Below are 20,859 nucleotides of genomic sequence, written 5' to 3'. Positions count from 1 at the left end.
ATGTAAATCTCCATTTCTTTAAGCAAATGTCCTATTCATGTCATAATCTAAGTACTTTGCTTCTTGTGTTTTTTTTTTTTTTTTTTTTTTTGGGGGGGGGGGTAGGGCAAAAGATTTCAAAGAGACTAGACATCAAAGTCACCATCTCTCCACCAATCAAATGAATGGTTCATGTCGAAACTATTGAAACACAAGAACTCGCCTGTATGTTGTGGCTGCCAAGTAAAGCTATCAAAAGGGCAGTTTTACAACATCAACATCTTTGGGCATTATTTCCCAAAAGATCTAGTAACCAGTTCATTTTATTCACCTGCTCATAATCGATACATGATCAGAATCAGAGTTCGGATGGATGAGCTGTTGCCATTTCAAGTGAACTTCAAGTAAGCTGTCTGGTTGTTGAGATTAAGTTTTATTGAGGTATCAAAAAGTTTATTATATGCAACAGTATTAGCAACACAGTCCACTGCCTACAAATTCAAACAGGGTGATTAAAAATAGGAGAGGCTTTATGCAGGTGTGAAAAAAAAATGTACTTATCTCTTAGCCCATCATAGATTCCACTGGTCTCTCCTATTCCCAAAGTGCATGCACTTAGACTAAGATCTCTTAGCCCATCATATATTCCACTGGTCTCTCCTATTCCCAAAGTGCATGCATTTAGACTAAGAATTTCACATCTAAGCATGCCAGAAATGTGTCATGCCTGTTCATGAAAGGAAGCTTCTTTACGGCTGATGATGTACTTTATTAGTAAATGCACCGTCCTGATGGCAGAACTGTTCACGCATTCACACACAACACACACTCTCCCTCTTCTTGATGTACTCGCCCCCTTTTACACTTATAGATATTTTCTTCAGTCTTTTTGCTTTTGTAGATACTTTGGGCAACGATGGTAATGCATTTGATGTTCACAAGACAATCCCACAGCGATGGCCTGCTATCTCTATCATGCCAAGTTCACATACAATTGTAGCTTATAGTGGTGGCTTACAGCATAGTGACTTACACTCTTTATAAGACCCTTACAAATCTACAGTGTATGTGGGTTACCATACTATTGATGGCAATAATTTCCTCAATGGTTATGCACAAACCCATTTGGATTTAGATTGTCTGAGAGACATGTATGGCTAAACTAAAAATCTGATAGTACTGTAATTCTTCTCCAACTTTTTAAACTAAAAAATCAAATAGGTTTCTGTGTCGAGTTTTTGTGACTTGTCCTTCCCCCTGGCAATAATATGGCAGTAAATAGTAATGGTATTTGAAAGCAATGGCCATTTATATTACAGGAGTGAAGTAAAAATCTAGTACTTTGGAAATCTACATGCACATTCAACTCATATGATCATTTTATAATTTAAATCCATGTAGGACGTGGTATCTTATCTCTAATCTCTTCCCTTTTATAGATGGAACAGCTTGTCCACATAGCAACAACAAACACATGTAAACTTTCCAGAGATGTGTGCAATATCGGAAAAGAAGAAAGAAAGGAAAGGAAAGAAAGGAATATTGTTTGAAATCAGTGAACCTAATCGTTCCACCTCGGGCAAGAAGAAAGCACTCTCTATCATTTCATTTACTCTGCATGATCCAAGGTTTACAGGACATGCACCCACCTGCCACTGGCTTTCTGCATGGCATGTTGTCGGCGACATAGATATGCCATTCTTCAATGATCGGGATGAAACTGATAACGTTAAGCTTTGAGCAAAAGATGACTTTATAGTGCCTTTAGGAAGAAAAGGGAAAGCACCTCGAAAAAAGAAAAGGTGTTCGGTGAACAGAACAAATACCTTTCTATAGTTTTACAATTACTAATGGTTGAAAGCCATTGATGTAGAGAGATACGAAAGAATATGAAGGAGACCACCAGATGATTTTCAGATTTTTACATTTGAGCAACTATAAATTAGTTATATCGAGTACAGACTTTCAGAATTTATGATAACTGGGATGAAGAATAAGAATATTTTCAAAATTTAGAACAAACTGCAATGAACAAGGATGATGACATGGCAGAGTCACCATAAGAATGCATGAGTTGGGGCTCAAGGAAGCAAAACAAAAGAAGGCATGCACAAATCTATACATTGAGTTGTCGATTTATGTACTACATGATGTGAAATTATAAAAATCGTCTGGAATGCTCCTTTAAGAGCACAGTCTTGGAAAATCAAAATTTGTAGGAAAGCGTAAAACAAAATATCAATGAATAGTAATTCATTGATTGATTAAAATGATGAAAATGCACACAGAGATAAAAGATAAAAGGTATATAAAGAGAAGAAAAAAGGATAACACTGGAAAACATGAACTGATCTCGAACAAAAGAATGATATAAGAAAGCTTTAATACTGAAACACTGAGAGATGAGTGGACTGAGAAAGGGAGATAGATAAGGAATGACAACACATGAAAATCATAGAGCTGAAAGATATGTTAGTACACATTTATTTTTATTTTGATATGATTCTATTTCTGCATTCCTTTTTTCATACAAGAGTATAACACAAAGTCCATGGAACAAAGTTTGAATAATGCTGAACAGAGGAAATACAAGGAAACAGGTAAATGACTGACTTCAATGTACATCATTCTTTTTCTTGATGATACAAAATAAGGAGGAGCAGGCATCATTTTATGTACAGAATATGTGTTTAATGTTTGTTATCATTTCAATTCTTCTCATAATTTCATTATGTATTTTATTTTGTAATACTCTCAAGAAAAACAAAAACAGACAGAGAAGAAAACACAAGCAAGAGGAGAGAAAGGAATATAGAATGTTGAAAGAAGCAAAGCAGGAGAAAAAATTGAAAAGTTTACGATAAAGAACAAAACAATACTACATTTGTCAGTAGGAGAAACATGCTAATCAGAAAGTAGTAAATGATCAATCAGAACCAAGAATGAAATTGAATATGAATAAATATGAATAAGAATAAATATAAACTACAGATATGAATAAGAATGAATATGAATAAGAATGGAAAACAGATTGATGATGGATAAGTTGAGATCAAAGAGATGATATGCCAAGCAAATGACATCGATTTGATGACATTTGTAGGCTGGGCAGTTGGGAGTAACAGGAGGAGGAAAGTGTGTAAGACTTCATCATCTCAAGCTGATAATATCAGCAAAGTGAAAGTGAAATGGTCTGGACTGCTGACAAATATGAGGTCTGGGAATGCAATCAAAGGGCACAAGTGAAAGTGTTAGTGTGTGCTGTCGTGTATATATATACAGTGTGTGTGTGTGTGTGTGTGTGTGTGTGTGTGTGTGTGTGTGTGTGATTGCAAGTGAGAGGAAATGAAAGTATCTGTGTGTAAATGGGGGGGGGGTGGGAGAGGTAGGAAATATCCTTTCTTTGTTGCTGTCCCCATGCTCTTCAGGCCCCGGCAAGCTGGGTTCCAGCCCAACAATGAAATATTCTATTTCCAATGGCATGACTATCTCCAGCCAAATCTATTTCACACATTGCTGTACAGTGGACCAGCCCCTCTGGCACCAGAGGGTGTCAGGGCATATATATAGGGTGTCAAAAGAGCACGTACAGAAAGTGCTGACACACAAAGATTACATTACCCCAGTGCATCATCACAAACATTTTTTATCACCATCATTTTCCCCAATTACTGCCTCACTGCTTCAAAGAAACTCAATTTTATGCTCCGCATTGGGAAATAATGGCGACCGTTGCATGAGGAAATGATAGAAAAGTAGTGCACAATACGAAGCCAATTACTTCTGAACTTCAGAAATGTCTATGACATAAATCAGACTGTGTATTCAGTGGCTCTCAAAGTACATTTTGTAATATATGCTATTTGTTTAACATGATAAATGAGACCATTTTCTTTTTCTTGTGCAATGTTTCTAAAGAGGTTTGAAAGCTTGCTTTTTTCCTCAAGGTTCTTACTCAATTCAAGCATCTTTATCTCTATTTTTTTTCTTGTTGCAACAATGCCTGCATTCACGACAAGAGTGCATCTACATTGTCACTCTTGTTGCATTTCAGGCACTTTGACGATGTTAGGTCAAAATCTGAACTTCATTCTGTTAAAAGCCTTAACATCTACTCTTGCCCAATACAAGACCTGGGATGTCATCACTTACTGTAACAGTCCCAGGGGCATCACTGCAATAAGCCTTGTTAAAGGGACACGGCAGTGTGATGATTGCCGCCGTCTTCTTTTTACAGATTGACGACGCAAAGTTTGTAAACTGTCAAAGTAGATCGCAAGTGTGCATTGCACACGCTCTTATTTTGTACATGTTCAATAGTCCTTCAATATTCGCTGAATACAATGTAGGTACATAGTGTATGTATGGTACAGTGTATGTGCATGTTGGACTGGACCAGTGAATATTGATCTTATGTAGATCGAAATGTAGTCTTACACCAGTTTACTGCAGCATTTTAATGTGGCTAGCTAGCAAGCAAACTTTGTCTGCGAAGGACCCGTATGTAGGTGGTTCATTTGTACATATAGAACCAGCCAGGAACAGTGGCCGAATCAAGAGATGAACTGAGATTTGCATTATTTCAATGCAATCACCCTACCAATCTGTTTCACTTGGACATTCGGAATATGGCAGATGCATAAGAGCGGGTCTATGCAATAGCGCCCTCTTAAATTCTGCATCCAATTCCCTTTAAGTAGAAGTGCTTCTTTGGCTCTCAACTGATATCTTATTCAAGATGCCAATTTTATTATTTTTTTGTTAATCCACCCTATAGACTGCTTCGTATCTAATGATTGATTCCCATACCCTCTACTTGTCAATTCAAGACTGAGCACCCTGTCATAGGCCCCCCCCCCCCCCATCTTCACCAATGCAGGCAGTTTCCATGAAGGGTGACTCACGCAATGGAATCAGCCTTGATACAGAGTCATCGCTCACACAGTAATGACTTGAATCAAAGTGTAATGCACCAATAATTTGGGGCAAAGATTCATTGGTGTGGTAATGGTGTTAAGGGCATTTTTCTTGTTGCTTCTACATCCTGCCCAGTTCTGAAATCTTACAGATTCTACAAAATCTTCTATGTTTGCATTGAAAAAGAAAGTAAACAGCATATACATTTTTTTTTAATTTGGTGGAAATGATCCTCTCTTACATGTTTTTTTTTAAATTTTTTTGATTTTCTTGCCAATTGGAGTTCGTTTCAAAATGGATGTATTTCCTTTGGCACTATGACACAGTACTTTGGCATTTATGAATACTTCATTTAAAATTCTTGTGAACTGCATTCATGTGGTTAAAAACTATCTTTGCCTCTAGCATACCACCTTTTCTTCATCTACAATTATGCAGAAGTCCAAACAGGCTCAAACATGAACAGATGAAAAGGAACAAGTTTTGACACAACACCTGAAATCTGAAAGAGTAGGGCAGTGGGGGTCAGGGGTGAGGGGGAAGGGGGTTGAAAAAGAGTTGAGATGAAGGAACTATGACACGCAATTCCGGGTTCATCCCTTGTTTTTGATCGATTTTAATTGTACAACGCACAGATTTATGCATTCCATATGATCTTTGCGGTTAGACAAATCTGAAAGATTGCACGAATGCAGTATATCATGATCAGGCAAAAAAGACAAAACAGAACAAAAAAGCTATGAAACTAAATCCAAGCATCACCCATAGGGGTCATATTTGCGTGCTACATTATCTGCCTACCACACACAATGTTCGTGCACTGCCGATTTAAACCGTCCTATTATATACTTTCTTCATCTTCTCTGCTTACTAGTCACACTGTTTACCCAGAGAATGGCAGAAAAGGGAGGGGTGGGGGGGGGGGGGAGAGGGAGGGAAACAGAGAGACAGACAGACAGACACACACACACACACACACACACACACACACACACACACACACACACAGGGAGAGAGAGATAAATCACAATGTGTCTACTCATGTAGCCCCCCTTTGACTTGCTCTGACCTTTGGTCCTGTTGTCATTCCTCACATTGACTTTCATATTTGCCCACCAGGGGTGGCCCGCCTTTCTGTTCCCCTTTCCACATTCATGCCATCTCACACTCAGTGCTCTCTTGCAGGTGGCCTAGATACATAATCATAAATCTGGACATATATACAATGTAAATGCAAACTATACCAACATTGTGTGTGTGTGGGGGGGGGGGGGGAGGTGATTGGAATAAGAAGTAGGTGCTGGGGTTCAGATGGAGCTGTTGAGAATCACTGACTACGATGTGTACTTAAGTAGTTTGATCAATGGGGCTCATAAACATTCAGCTGAAAGTGTTGCGAGGTGTAAGCCTGAACTGAGTAATTGTATCATTGTAGGCAAGAAGGAGGGAATTGAAGGAGATTACATCCGGCTACTGGGGTGTCGTGTTTGTGAGAGCATTCTGGCCCCGAAATCGGGCAATTCGCACCACCGTTCTCTGCTAACCTGGTTTGGGCACGTGGGCAAATAGAGCAAGATATATTTGCCAGGAAGTGACTTTGCAAATATGAGAAAAGGTGGGGCAGTGGGGGGCGGGGCAGGGGAGGGATGTTATTCCATTCGATATATGGTAGTATCCACCAACTCACCTTCTCTTGCTACCGGATCATTCAAGGGCTGCCCTGCGACAAGCACAAAGCGGCAGACTTCAGCATTCTATATGATTAAAATCAAGGGGTGCACAGACAAGGACATTGCATGAGAGAACAACTGGGATTTATCCATGTGGAATGGCATAGAACATATCAGAAACAGAGAAGATATGACAAAAAAATAACAGCTCCACTGTGTGGAACTCTGGCATTCTCTTATCTGATAAAACTGTGTCTCAAGCAACATTTTTAACATTCTGTTACATTACTATTGTGAAAGGAATGAATATGAGATGATGGAACGAGACAAATATTGAATGCATATATTTTGGAATTTGGAATGCTTGCTTGAAAACGCGTGACTATCTATGTTTGATCATATTCGTTATGGAAAAAGAATAAAGATAACAAAAAAATGTCAGAAATATACACTACCCAAAAAAAAGGCCTATGATGTATGAAGCTACAGCACATCTACTAATAACTTCTATCAGTAGTTCACATAGGAAGTTGGATGCATAAACTTTTAGTAGATCAAGAGGAAAGACATGAATATCGAGCCAAAAAAGAAACCCAAAGAAAACAATAATAAATTCCATATCCCAAACCACAGAGTAATAAACAGGAAACATACATTAAAACCACACAATAGTGCAAGGACATCATGCTAAAACAAACAAATAAACTATGTGTAGCTAGGTTTAATCATGTCCCTATAAAGACTATCCTATGGTATACATCTCATGTCACACGTACAAGGTTTACAAGGAGCTCTGAAATGGAGACCTCATCCCCTTCATTTCAAGAGAGAACCAAAAACATTTTTGTTCTTGTGTTTTCTTTCAATCGTGGCTCTTTCATAAAATGGAGCAAAATCAAGAAGGAGGTCTCACCTTGATCGGACACTTTGGAGTGCCACTGTGTGACAGACAAGGCGCATTAAAAGACTCCATTATTTTCATCACTATCATCATCATTAAATGTCATACAGAGATGGTATATGAAAAAAGAAATAAATCTTGGGATGTGAAATATTGTGAGGAAAATGTAATCAGCAAACAAAGCCCAAATCATGACTTCAACCAGGTTCCATCAAAATGTCAGTAGTGTTTATGGCAAAAGAGGGACACCTTGTTCCACGCAATGCTTTGATGCTGTTAATACTCCTCAAGCGTGCATCAGGCACAAGTCTCCTAATTATCAACTCCAATTGACAATTGGGGACTTAGGTGGCATTTATTGAACTTGCAATTGATCGGACGGTTTGAGAAAATTGCGAGAAGGGAGCCTCAAGCAAAAAATTGAGTGTTGACTTCAAGTACAGAAATTGATTTTTTCTCAAGGACCCGGCCATTCAAGCTCCATTGTGGGCAAATTATTGAACTTCTCGAGACCACACCGCAGTTATTGATGTCCTGAAATTAGCCCCATCTTGTCAAACAAGCATCTTAGTGGTGTATTCATCCCTTAGAGCCCATCGTACACAGTAGGCAGTCCTGTACTGTGGAGCCTTCAATGTGCGGATGGGGCAGTTGAAGAATGAAAGAGAAAATAGCCAAAGCACTTAGTGAAATAACAAACAAACAGACAGTTGTCCTAATACTTCCAATTGGGGTTGCGGTGGTTGACCTCTCAATTAGGTGGCCAGTCATTCAAAGAGCAAATCCACCGTTGCTAATCAATTAGTGGACTGCAGTAACAGAAATGCTCGTGATCTAAAGTACCTAAAAATCTGTGGTCAGTAGTGGTAGCTGTCCAAATGATGTTGCTACACAATCTGCGGAGAAGATTGGCCTTAAGTGCGCCCTCACCCCTTGCCATTGTCACTCCGTTCTCTCCTCTATTATTCACAGATAAATTTCTTTGGTAGGAAAGGAGATTTAAATCCCTTAAATCCTCATTTAGGGATTGAAGAGTAACCAACAGTTTGAATTCAAGAACCAAACGCTCCTCTTTTTTTCCCCTAGTTTTTCTTTGAAAGGGACTGTGATGTGTGCGGGATATATGTTCTGTTTCTCTGCTCTCCATTCTAAAGTGCATAATGTTTTCTAAAGTGCATAAACAAGTTTATGCACTTTAGTTTGATACCAAGGTAAAAAGAAGTTGTGTTTTCTTATGAAAAAAAATGCAACAAGTTTAATTGCATATGCATCGCACAAACCAAAAAAACAAGAAAGTTTATAAGCATGTATTTTATATTTCCTTTCTTTAACATGTGTCAGTCACATGTTTGTGGTTGTTCACATCTTCCTACCATCTCAACTACAGTTACTGTTATTACACATGTTATGAGCCATATTATCACATCAAATTTGGGAAAAGAAAGAAAGAAAGTGATTCATTTCACTTTCAATTTTAGGAAGGTTTGGCATTCAAATCAATCACAGAATGCTGCCAACTCATCATCATCCTTTTCCATAGACCAATCAGTCCCCAACATTTAGCACAACTGAAAGGGGAAATTGGACAGGTTCCTATCCCTATCAACCTACTTTTGGCATTACCTCAAAGAAAGCAAAGTGCAATTTACATTTTTACAAATACTTCTCATCACATCAAAAGCCAACATATACCATGGACCTCTCTAAATTGGACAAACTCCGAATGGGCTGCATTATCTCAGAGAGCATTTATGCACTGCTATACTGGCTATTTGCAATCTACAGCAGTATGTACATTCACTTGGTGATATGGGAAAAGCTGCAAGTGTTCCAAATGGACAACGAATACCACCACAAATAATCAGTTCTTTGCCATGCCTTCATCACTGTTTTTCAAATTACTACATAATATCACCATAGATGCAGTTTGGGTTCTCTGTATTTTCCTGTTGTTATTGTTGTTGGCATACTATGCCATTACCCTGGCAAAGAGCAGTGTAACTCCTGATGCTCTCAATTGTAAAATCTCTTCCCAAGGTGTCATCAACTGAAGATAATTAACCCCTTTGCATTTAAGATACTATAATTCCTCTACTGACTTTAGAAATAGCACATCTTAACCCAGTAGCCAATGGGTTATACTGCGTCCGAAGGAATGCACCGCAATTCAGAGCATTTGGTACACCAACAGATAATTGCTGCAAATTGTGTGGACTTAGAGCAATCTATTAATCCGTCTTTAGTTGTGGTAGTGAAACTTTTATCGCCAACTCCTATTCAGTGGGAAAGCTCAACATATTTTGTGGCAAACACAGACATACTCAAACACGCACACACATGCAGAGTGAGAAAACAGGTTGCTAAATTTCATGAAAGGGGAAGCAAAATTAAAGGGATGGTGAAGTTTTGGTTGAGATGTGGATTTGGGGTTTTAACTCTTTGTGAAATAATTAGAAACTACTTCATTGAAATATCAAAGAGCATACAATTCCAAGAGGCATTAAAAGTTTATTTGATGAAAATCGGTTTTGGAATGGCTGAAACATCTGAAAACAAAGCAAAACAAACTAGTCCTAGTAACAGGTGGGTCCCATCTTTTTCTAGGACCACTCGAATTTGGGATATCTCAGCTATCACCAATTTTCATCAAATAAATTTTGAATTCTTCAAAGAATTGTATGCTCTTTTAGTATTTCATAATAGAGTAAGTGGTTTCTAATTATCTCCCAAAGAGTTAAAACTTGAATCCACATCTCAACCAAAACTGTACTATCCCTTTAAGACCTTCAATCTATTCCTGCCGTAAAGTGTGAATAAAATGATATTGTAGCATTCAGGTGCCATTTCTGGTTAATTAGTCCCTTTCATGATGTAGCGACCGACACCACTGCGAATGACCCAAGGAATGCAAATTGGATCAAAGCCACATTTTACATGCACATATGCACACCTACAGTATGCAACAGTAAGTAGGCATGCCAAACTTACTGTGCTTCAGCACCTCATTACATGGGTACACAAGCTACTTTGCATGGTTTTAATGTTTGTTTAAAAGCATACTTTATGCATACACCATCCATGCAAAAGACCATGCAGTCTTAGAAGTGAACATCATCCTTGATTAAGACTTAGATACAAGGGGGGGGGGGGGAATCTGTCATTATCTGAAAACACATGAAAGTCACTCTATTTTCAAGATTTAGGATACAAGACAGGGAGTACTATTACAGCTGCAGTGTCCCTATACACACAGACATTTGCCATCACTGTCTGGTTTAAAAAGTAAAGTAGTGCTGCTTTCCCACTCAAATTTTCCCTAATGATCTGTCATTCTTTGTCTTGAAGTTTCACTAGCTTTTTCTGTATTGTGGCTTCTTTTCAACAGTCCTACTGCCAGGACTGTAGCTATCATGTCCTTCTTGCTAAATTGACTTATTGTGTGCTGAAAACAAAAACCAAAAGAAAAAACAAAACAAAACAAAACAAAACAAAATGCCAACAACCAACAATGCAACTGAGCAATATTTTCAGAACTGGTGTGCCAGTGAAGGTCTGTCAACAAGAGTTCCACATCCAGCAACCCTGTAGCAAGTCACTCCTGACTTGACCTCAACTCTTACAAGAATGTCCTCACTCTCACTCATACCTACTACACAGTAAACACACCCTTCCCTCATTCTTCACTTTCACTGCAGTGCTTCCATACTAAGACTTCTTGATGAGGTTTCATCTATCTCATTTACTTGCATCAATAGAGACAGTATCAGAATTGGACATGGAAAAACAGAAGAGGGAGCTATTCAGCATTTCCACGGCCTCTCCAACTATGGCAGGAGATTAAAGTGGCACTTCAAGAGGGGTGGTATAGTTTTGGTTGAGGTGGGGATTCAGACTTTAACTTTTTTGTATGATAATTAGAAACCACTTACAATGTACATGAAATATTGAAGAGCATGCAATTCTAAGAGGAATTCAAAGTTTATTTGATGAAAATCGGCTTTGAAATGGCAGAGATATCCCAAAATAAAGTGAAACAAAGTAATCCTAATAAAAGTTGGGTCCCACCTTTTATTAGGACCTCTTTAATTTTGGATATCTCAGCCATTTCAAAACCAATTTTTATTAAATAAACTTTGAATAACTCTTAAAATTGTATGCTCTTTAAACTTTCATATAAGTGGTTTCTAATCACCTTGGAAAGAGTTAAAGCCTCAATCCCCATCTCAACCAAACTACACCATCCCTTTCACTCATACTCGGGCTGGGGTTTATGGAAAATGCATATTGTAGCAAAATCAGCTTGTCTTCAAAGGGTTAACCAGTTGAGGATGGAAGATTTTGCTACAACACGCATAACATAACACATTAACAATTGAGAGACATGAGTAAGGTGCACCTATTTTGCGTTTGTTTTAGTCCATGGACTACATTAGAACCATGGATTTGAATGAAAAAACAACAATAACCTTTGAGAATTCCGGCCAAAAGGCCTACAGTCTTAAACCCGTTGAGGACGGTTTGATTTTGCTACAAAACGTATTTCCCATACACGCTTGCCAGAGTATACTCGGGACTCGTCCACAACGAGTTAAAGGCATAAATCACCATTTGCAGATGAAACAAAACCCAGCATTAGTGCTTTAGAATAGTTCTAAAATATGAGTCAGGGATAGAAACAATCACTGCAAAAATTTGAATCAGCATAATTGATGGTAAGTTTTGTTAAATATACAAAATGTGAACAATAGTTATAATAAAAATGTTTCCAGACTAAACCGTCTTCAGTTAGGTTTATTGAGAAAAATCAGATATCTCCTTATATTTTAGGCTTTATCGTGAAAATTTTATATGATAGGATGTTTTGTGGTACAACAGACATACACATGCATTAAATGTCATATCTTGAAATTTTTTTAAAATCACTTTCCCCCAAAATAAACAGGGCCTTTAAAGTTGATATTGCAATACTCATTCTGTTACAAAATCGCAGCATATAAAGAACAGGGAAATGGGGTTAACGTTTCTGATTAAGACGTATCAAATCAAGGAAGGGGAAGGGGAGGGAAGGGGCTGCCCTTTTAGCACAATTGCTACAAATATGACAAATGTCTGTTTGGGTGATCCAAATTCAAAAGGTGAAATCGGATGATGCAAGTCGAGGATAAATCACTTAGGCCGTCTTTATTGATGTCAATCCTCACCACTGACCTTGGCCTGTAATCTCCTGGCTTTTCTCCATCTAACGAACTCAAGAAAAGAAGAATAAAAAATGATCTTGTCCCTAGATGTAAAGACTGTTACCAATCCATCTCAGTTAGGCCCATTAGGCATACAAAAGACAATAGAAGACTCTAAAAGCTGGATTTGTGCTGTCTGCATCGTGCAAGACATTATAAGGGAAATGGCAAATCCAATCTAGATCACCTGCAAAGAAAGCTGGGCTATGGTCTGGAGGACCACAGGGATGCAACGGGATGATCTACGACATCAGCAAATGAACAACAAATACAAAATAGCGGTCAATTATTGCTAATTTGTGTGGGGTTTGGGGTAAACAAAGGAGGGACACGATACTGGAATGCTGACAGTGGCGTACGGAGACACAAAGTGAAGGTTGGTCTGGTTCGACAAAGAGAGTTCAGCAAGAGATCGGGGCTTGTTCACCAACATTCATCCATCTTGTCTTTGGCATGCTGTCGGAGCGGGCCTCGAGCTTGTCACGTTTGACGGATGCCCGACGCCCGCCGTACACGTCCATTACAGCAAACGCCATTGTCTTCGGAACAGCCTCCTCAATGCATGTTTGTGCAATCAGTACAAATCGTGGCGGGGAGCTATCGCACCTCGGGCAAGGAAATCGAGTCCTCTTTTGTCACTTTTCCCCATTGGAAACTTGACCAAAGTGGTTACAGAAGCCAAATGTATATATTCACTGTATTCTAACAAAAGATGCAGGCTAACTAATATCCACTGTCACTTCCAAAGATGCAAAAAAGAAAAATGCAGTTAATAAGTCTGAGAGGTGATACAGCTAAAAGCCACAATTATTCTTGCCAGTTTCCTTTTGTATAGGTTACTGCAGGATAAAATTGTTCAGTCATCTAACCACAGGACTGGTGTGTTTTCGGGGGGGGGGGGGGGGGGGGGGGGTGGGGGGGGGGGATTGTGTAAAAGCCCCTCAATTTATGATTAAGTCAAGGCTTCACAAAATGTAGCCTTACAAACACAAAGTATATAAAAAAACATCCACTCTCTAAATCAAACATGTGCTGACTGCACTCCCTTTAAACCAATAACTGAATCCAAAAGAAAATTTCTGCTATATTATACTTGGGGGAACAATGTTTGAAACTCCAAAATTTCTTGCAAATTGATTTGACATGGGAAATAATATCTGCTGGAGGACGATCTCTGAAGAAACACTTTCATTTCTGCTGAGACAAACAGAGAAAAGAAATTAAGAAATGATGAAAGAAGGGACAGGCTATTTAAAGAAAAATACAAAATTTTGATTTATGTGGATAGGCCTACACTGTAAATGTACATTGTATTGTAGCTGATGTGCACTGCTGCAACTGCGGTGCCAAATGTGATTTCATTGAGCCGCATGCTAATGACGATTTCATTTTCTTTCAGCATCCTATGACTTAAGCCTGCTGCTACAGGTACTTGTCCTTAACCTTTGCTACACCATACTGATGGTGGCAAACTACATTTGGCTCATTTTACCCGAAACGACTTTTACGTAGAGGTCAGTATTGGGTCTTGACTGTCTAGCACCTGACTAATATGACTCAAATACTGAATGCTGTACTACTAGACAAAACTTGTTACACAGAAAAAAAAATACACCAGTTATAAGATACATTTTGTAGTCATATACCATTGTTTCTTCTTATTCTCCTCCTCCTCCTCCCCACTGAATTTACCACAAATATCAACTGCAGAGTCTCTCAAACTAACTCTAACTCATAGTAATAAGGTTTCCTTTCCATCTGATAATCTCAAACATATTGAATTGAATTGAATTGAATTGAATTGAATTGAATTGAATTGAATTGAATTGAATTGATTTGAATTGAATTGAATTGATTTGAATTGAATTGAATTGAATTGAATTGAACTGAATTGAATTGAATTGAATTGAATTGAATTGAATTGAATATTGCATCACTCCATACCAGACTAGGTACATGAGCTGATCGTTGTGTGCACTAGGTTCCTCAGCTCCCATCACAGAGATTTCCCGCTATCCATAACCTCATGGTCAAAATCTACCATGCTTCATCAAACCAAAACAAAACAAAAAGCAAAACTCATTATGATTGCCTAAAGAACAGTTTGAGAAACACTGATAATGTTCCTTCATCTTCATTTTTATGGTAAAGGATGCTTGTACAGTGTAGCAAAATGATAAGCATGCATCATGAAAATTGCTAGGTGTTTTTTTTCTTGCCATAACTTGAACAGCACTGCCATATGGATATTGAGGCTCTGTGCAGTGGCAATAAGGTTATCACTATTATGCTTCTTGAACTGTCTGTACATGCAGTTACAGCACACAAGAATCACATGACATTAAAGGCATAATTTACCATTTGCATATGAAACAAAAACCCAGCATTAGTGCTTCAAAATAGTTCTAAAATGTGAGTTTTTAGGGATAGAAACAACCAATGTAAAAATCTGAACTAGTATGATCGATGTTAAGTATTGTTAGATATATAAAATGTGAACAATAGTTATGATAAAAATGTTTCCAGACTAAACCATCTACAGTTATGGTTTAAGGAGAAAAATAGTGATATTTCCTTATATTTTAGGCTTTATGGCACAAATTTTACATGATAGGATGTTTTGTGATACAACTGACCTACACATGAGCATCATAAGTGGTATCTTGAACATTTTTAAAATCATTGCTCCCAAAGGTAAACAGGATCTTTAAGCTGCACATTACAGCCAGACTTCATAACACTCTTCAGCTCCTGGACCATGTTATACATGCAAAAGCATCATCTACATGAACTTGAAGTTTATGATTGATGGTGTGTGTGTGTGTGTGTGTGTGTGTGTGTGTGTATGTGCGCACATGAGAGTGTTGTACATGTCGGTGCATGCATGGATGAAAAGTACAGATGTTGTAAGGTCGAAGTCTGGTGGGAAAAATGCAATATCCCACAGCAAGGGAAAATATTCAGAAATAAAAAGTATAAGGGGCTCGAAGTTGTATTAACCTGTGATTGAGCCGCCCCCATTGTTGTGGTTGTATTACTCTGTTGTTACTCACAATTATGCTGCTGAACGGAAACTTGTCCAAATTTGTAAAGAAATGGCAGAAAATGTCGGATTATAAACCCAGAGGTTTAAGCACTCCTTAGGGTGAGAGATATATATTACACCAAACAATGTGTTTTTACATTGTGCATTGGCGCACTTTTGAACTCTTTGTAACAGGTACTGTTTATATACAAAACACCAACGGCACCTTCGGAAAGTACTTTTGATAAAAACACCATTTGCAGGCACATGATTGCACGATCATATTTATCAGAAAGAATAACATTTATATAGCATTTAAATTAAAGGAGTCACTACAGAAGAAAATGGAGAAACACGAACCTGTGATTTATATATCTGCTTGGAAAAAAACCCAACATGATTGTACTTTAATGCTAAAAAAACACAGTACTCACATGCCTAGTCAATGAAATGCAATGTTATCTAGACGTACTATCACTGAGAAAACTGAACATTCTCACCTAATCTGCATAACACCGGTCACGGGTAATTAATAGCATTCATACACACACCCCTAAATGGCAAAAATCATTTCCTTTGATCAAATTAACAGGGAAACCAAAAAATGTACGAAACAGCAAAAATAAGTGTATTTCTGAGTATTGTGACAAATGAGAAGTAGAGGTGATCACACTGTGGCACAGTTAAACGGAGACATTTCAAATTTAAGATTGCAGGCAACGGATAAACCAGAATGATTTAAACACAAATTCAACTCTCAAATGTTTGACTGTTTTGTTCAAATTCTGAGGGATATGTCAGGTTTTCATAATTTTGTTGAACTCCTCCATCTTCTGCAATTCTGTCTTGCAATGTTTCTGCATATGTGCTACAACTTTCAATTTGTCATATACTTTTCAATTACTTCTCTCTCTCTACACTGTAATTTGTAGTTAACCCATTTAGGATTAGTCCCGAGTATACTTGGGCAGGTGTCTCCAGGAAATGCATGTTGCAGCAAAATCAGTCCGTCCTCGACAGGTTAATTAAGGATCAAAGTATAGACATCAAAAGTTTGATGGTAGCATAGACATGCCTGTCCCCACCTAAGACCAACAATTCTAGTGAAGCATTCTCCCTCCTTTTTTTCAATGTATGGACAAGACCTGTGAAGCGCCTGAGGCCATGGGGTTCGCCTGCATCCGATGGTTATCAAAGATCGCTAGACAACTTCTCCTTTCCCCTCCCCATATCCTTCACGCTGAGATCGAGGGGGAAAAGAAAAAAAAATGCCAGCTCTGGGGAGCGATGCCTTGATGATCCCGCTGTATGATGTGCACTCTGTGCTCTGGGTCACTGGAAAAGAATTCGGCGGAGTCTCCTAAACCCCCTTTTTCCCCGCAATTCTTCATTCTTTCTTCAGCTATTTGCGCAGATAATTGTACAATTTCGGGGTTCGGTGCAAGTGCCACGAATGTACCGTCCGCGGGGCCCCCATGGAACCGGAAGTAGATAATATTTTCGAACCACTGTTGTGTCACGCATTCTTCAGTTTTGCATGTACATCCCTTTTCTTGTCCATCCTACCCGAAAATTGATTTTGACATGTAAACATCTCCCAAACAAAATTCAGACAATACGCAGGAAAAGGAACGTTTCATAGCCTGACCTGGTTTGCAATTCATCAGGTGTATCTGTTCATAACAAATGCCACATTTGCCCTTTGTTGTTGCTTCTTTTTTTTTGGGGGGGGGGGGGTCTGGAAAGAGTATACAGTAAAACTCAAAATTTTTGTGAGCATTTTAAATTCATACATATCTTCAGAGTTGAAATTTGCAAAATTAAAACGCACATGAAAGTTCTTGTCTACACTATAATGCATAGAACGCCAGTGGCAATTCACGAAAAATGTCATGCTGAGAAAAAGGCCTCCAGCTCCAAATCGTGAAAATTTCATGCCCGGAATATTTCTTGCTTTACAGTAATTTGCTTTATAACATATTACTTTAGGGGAGAAAATGTAGCTCATTAGGATTGACAGGAGCAGTGCACTGGCTCATTATAGGTACAGGATGTGGCACCATTGTGTAACACATTATAAAGGACTTTATATAAAAATAGAGCATGACAGAATAAAAGTGAAGGAGAAAGAGAGAGAGAGAGAAAAAAAAAGAAGAAATCAAAATGTGTGAGGGGGATTTCACACAAGTGTTTCAAATCTTTGTGAAGCATTGGATAAGCCTCCTGGGCTGTCAGCAATGGTGACAAGCTTTCCAGGATCAAGGCATCGATAAAGAGCAATAAACAATTAATCTGGGATCATAACAAATCTCTGTAAATAAAAAAACTACATGCCCAGATCCCACATTAAATGCTCGATAAGGCTACTACTGGCTTTTTTGGAGGGGGAGTAGATCACCAGTCGCTTTGGTTTAAATTCAATCCATAACTTCAGTCTTAGTGATGTCGGTCATGTCAAGCCGAAATTATCAGAGCCAACTGGAAGTCCTCACAGTCTAGTGGGGTCTCACCATCTTTGTCTTATTACCCCTCTTATGTAGCGATGCTTGGATGAAGAAAAAAATATGTCAATTTCCCAGTTTTTTCAGTGTATATTTTTAGCTTGTTTTCAGAGCAGGGCTTACCTCCAGAATATGGATCCTCTTTAAAGGACAAGTCCACCTTCATATACATACGGATTGAGAGAATGCAGCAATATTAGTGGTACACATCAGTGAAAGTTTGAGGAAAATTGGACAATCCGTTCAAAAGTTACGAATATTTTAAGTATCTGCGCAGTCACTGCTGGAAGAGAAGACTACTACAGTGTATGATGTCACATGCGTACAACTATATAAGGAAAATAAAAAGAGAATTTCACAAAACTTTACTTTTTGAATAAAGTGCACATTTCTCCGACTTGCTACTGACGCATGTTAAGGGTAATATTATTCCCCCTGCCTTCTGAAAGAGAAAAGTCGAGAGTTCTTTTGTTATGCGAGAAAAATGGAAATATGTTGAATTTTCTTTATTCTTTCTTTATATCGTTGTACTCTTGTGACATCACAAGCTATAGTAGTCTTCTCATCCAGCCGTGACTGAGCAGAAACTTCGAAAATTCATAACTTTTTAACGGATTGTCCGATTATGCTCAAACTCTCACTGATGTGTTCTACTAATATTGCTGCATTCACTCAACCCACATGTCTATGAAGGTGAACTTGTCCTTTAAGAATGACCCACAAATGCTATGTCATCCTTCTCTCATCTTCTTTAATGCCCTTATATGCACACCTTTTTTCTTTATTAACCCATTGAGGACAAGCTGGTTTTGCTGTAATACGCATTTCCCATAGACACCTGCCCAAGTATATATACTCGGGACTCATCTTCAACGGGTTAAAGGAGACCTCTGGATGTTTTTCAGACTTTTACATGTGAATAACTATTATTATTAGTTGTAGAGAGTTACAGAATTTATAGTGATTGGGGTGAGAAATAAGAATGTTTTCAAAATCTAAAGGGGCATTCCAGACAATTTTCATAATTTCACATCATGTAGTACATAAATTGACAACTCCTTGCGTAGATTCATGGAATTTGTTGTGGTCCTTGAGCAGAGAAACCAATAAACTGATAATCTTAAATAAATTACACTGAACAGTGTTGATGACATCAGAGCCTCACATATTTCAGAAATGTAGCAGTGTAATTCCATTCCATTACAATACCACTTGCTTAACAAGTTCACCTGTGAAGAATCTATGCATGCCTTCTTCTTTTGTTCTGCTTCCCTTGAGCCCCAACTCATGCATTCTTATGGTGAGGCTGCCATGTCATCATCCTTGTTCATTGCAATATGTTATAAAATTTGAAAACATTCTCATTCCTCATCCCAATCACTATAAATTCTGAAACTCTGTACAGTTTAACTGATTTAAAGTTGTTCAAATGTAAAGTCTGACAATCATCCGAAGGTCCTCTTTAAAACAAATTGCAATGAACAAGGATGATGACATGGTAGCCTCACCATAAGAATACATGAGTTTGGGCTCAAGGAAGCAGAACAAAAGAAGAAGGCATGGCAATTATTGAATAGATTTCACACAGGTGAACACGTTAAGCACGCAGTACTGTAATGGAATTACACTGCTAGATTTCTGAAAAATGTGAGGCTCTTGTGTCATCAACACTGTTCAGTGTAATTTGTTTAAGATTTTTCACAGAAGCTATGTTCAGACAAGGGCAGTTTTGGTTGGAGTAACTTCGGAGGAAGGGTCGGAGGAAGCTTGGTCGGAGTAACTTCGGAGGAGAGGTCGGAGTAGTGCCCGTCTGAACAAGGTCGTGGTAACTTCCTCCGGTCGGAGGAACTTACCACGACCTCTTCCTCCGAACAAGATACTCCTGAGTTTTCTCAGGAGTATCTCGCTATCACGACTAGCTGGTCGGAGTAAATTGCCTGTGTGGACAAGCCCTCAAAGTATCTCTGAACTTACATAACCTACCGACGACCTAGGTAAAACTTCTGGGGTCAAATCGCAATGTTGACAATTTGTGAGTACACGTGCGCATGTAGTGCAATTCTAACCTAGTCGATCGCGACGAAGATGCTAGCGCTCAGAAATTCAATCAACAAGAATGGAGAAGACAAATGCCGCTGGTAAAAAACAATCGTATGGTCGACATGCGCGGCACTACCACTTCCGGAAGTTACACCGACCCTCCATGGTGATCCCCGCGAAGGCCATAGTAAAGTGGTCGGAGTTTCTTCCCACGACCGTAGTGTGGACACAGGGTAGTAGTAAGATAAGTATAAATTTTGATTTTAATTGCTGCGCTATAAAATTTTACTGCGACTAGAAATACGTCTGAACATGGCTAGAGTATTGGTTTCTCAGCTCAAGTGACCACAATAAATTCCATAAATCTATATATGGGGGTGTCGATTTATGTACTACATTATGTGAAATTCAACAAATCATCTGGAATGCCCCTTTTAATACCCGAGTGCTTTTAATACCCGAGTGCTTTTTTCTGAAGCTCTAATTACAAGTATCATCAAAACAAATCAGTCAATAACATTATGTGCCTATAAATTCTACATATCAATGTACTTAAAAAGTGATATATGTGACCGTGCATAGCAAAACC

General features: G+C 38.5%; 1 protein-coding gene across 1 annotated transcript in view; it reads right to left on the bottom strand.

Moving 5' to 3' along the window:
* Positions 1 to 20,859, bottom strand: part of LOC139727956 (uncharacterized) — a 96,134-nt gene that overhangs the window by 28,551 nt on the left and 46,724 nt on the right. The window contains exon 8 of the mRNA XM_071638927.1: positions 6,584 to 6,650. Within this exon, the coding sequence (XP_071495028.1) occupies positions 6,584 to 6,650 (67 nt within the window). The remainder of the gene's footprint in view (positions 1 to 6,583; positions 6,651 to 20,859) is intronic.

Source organism: Diadema antillarum, unplaced genomic scaffold, assembly GCF_040938485.1.
Source record: "Diadema antillarum isolate AM-2024a unplaced genomic scaffold, OU_Dant_1.0 seq00000160_RagTag, whole genome shotgun sequence".
Taxonomy (NCBI): Eukaryota; Metazoa; Echinodermata; class Echinoidea; order Diadematoida; family Diadematidae; genus Diadema; species Diadema antillarum.
The sequence above is the reverse complement of the archived record's forward strand: the minus strand, read 5'-3'. Positions and strand labels throughout refer to the sequence as shown.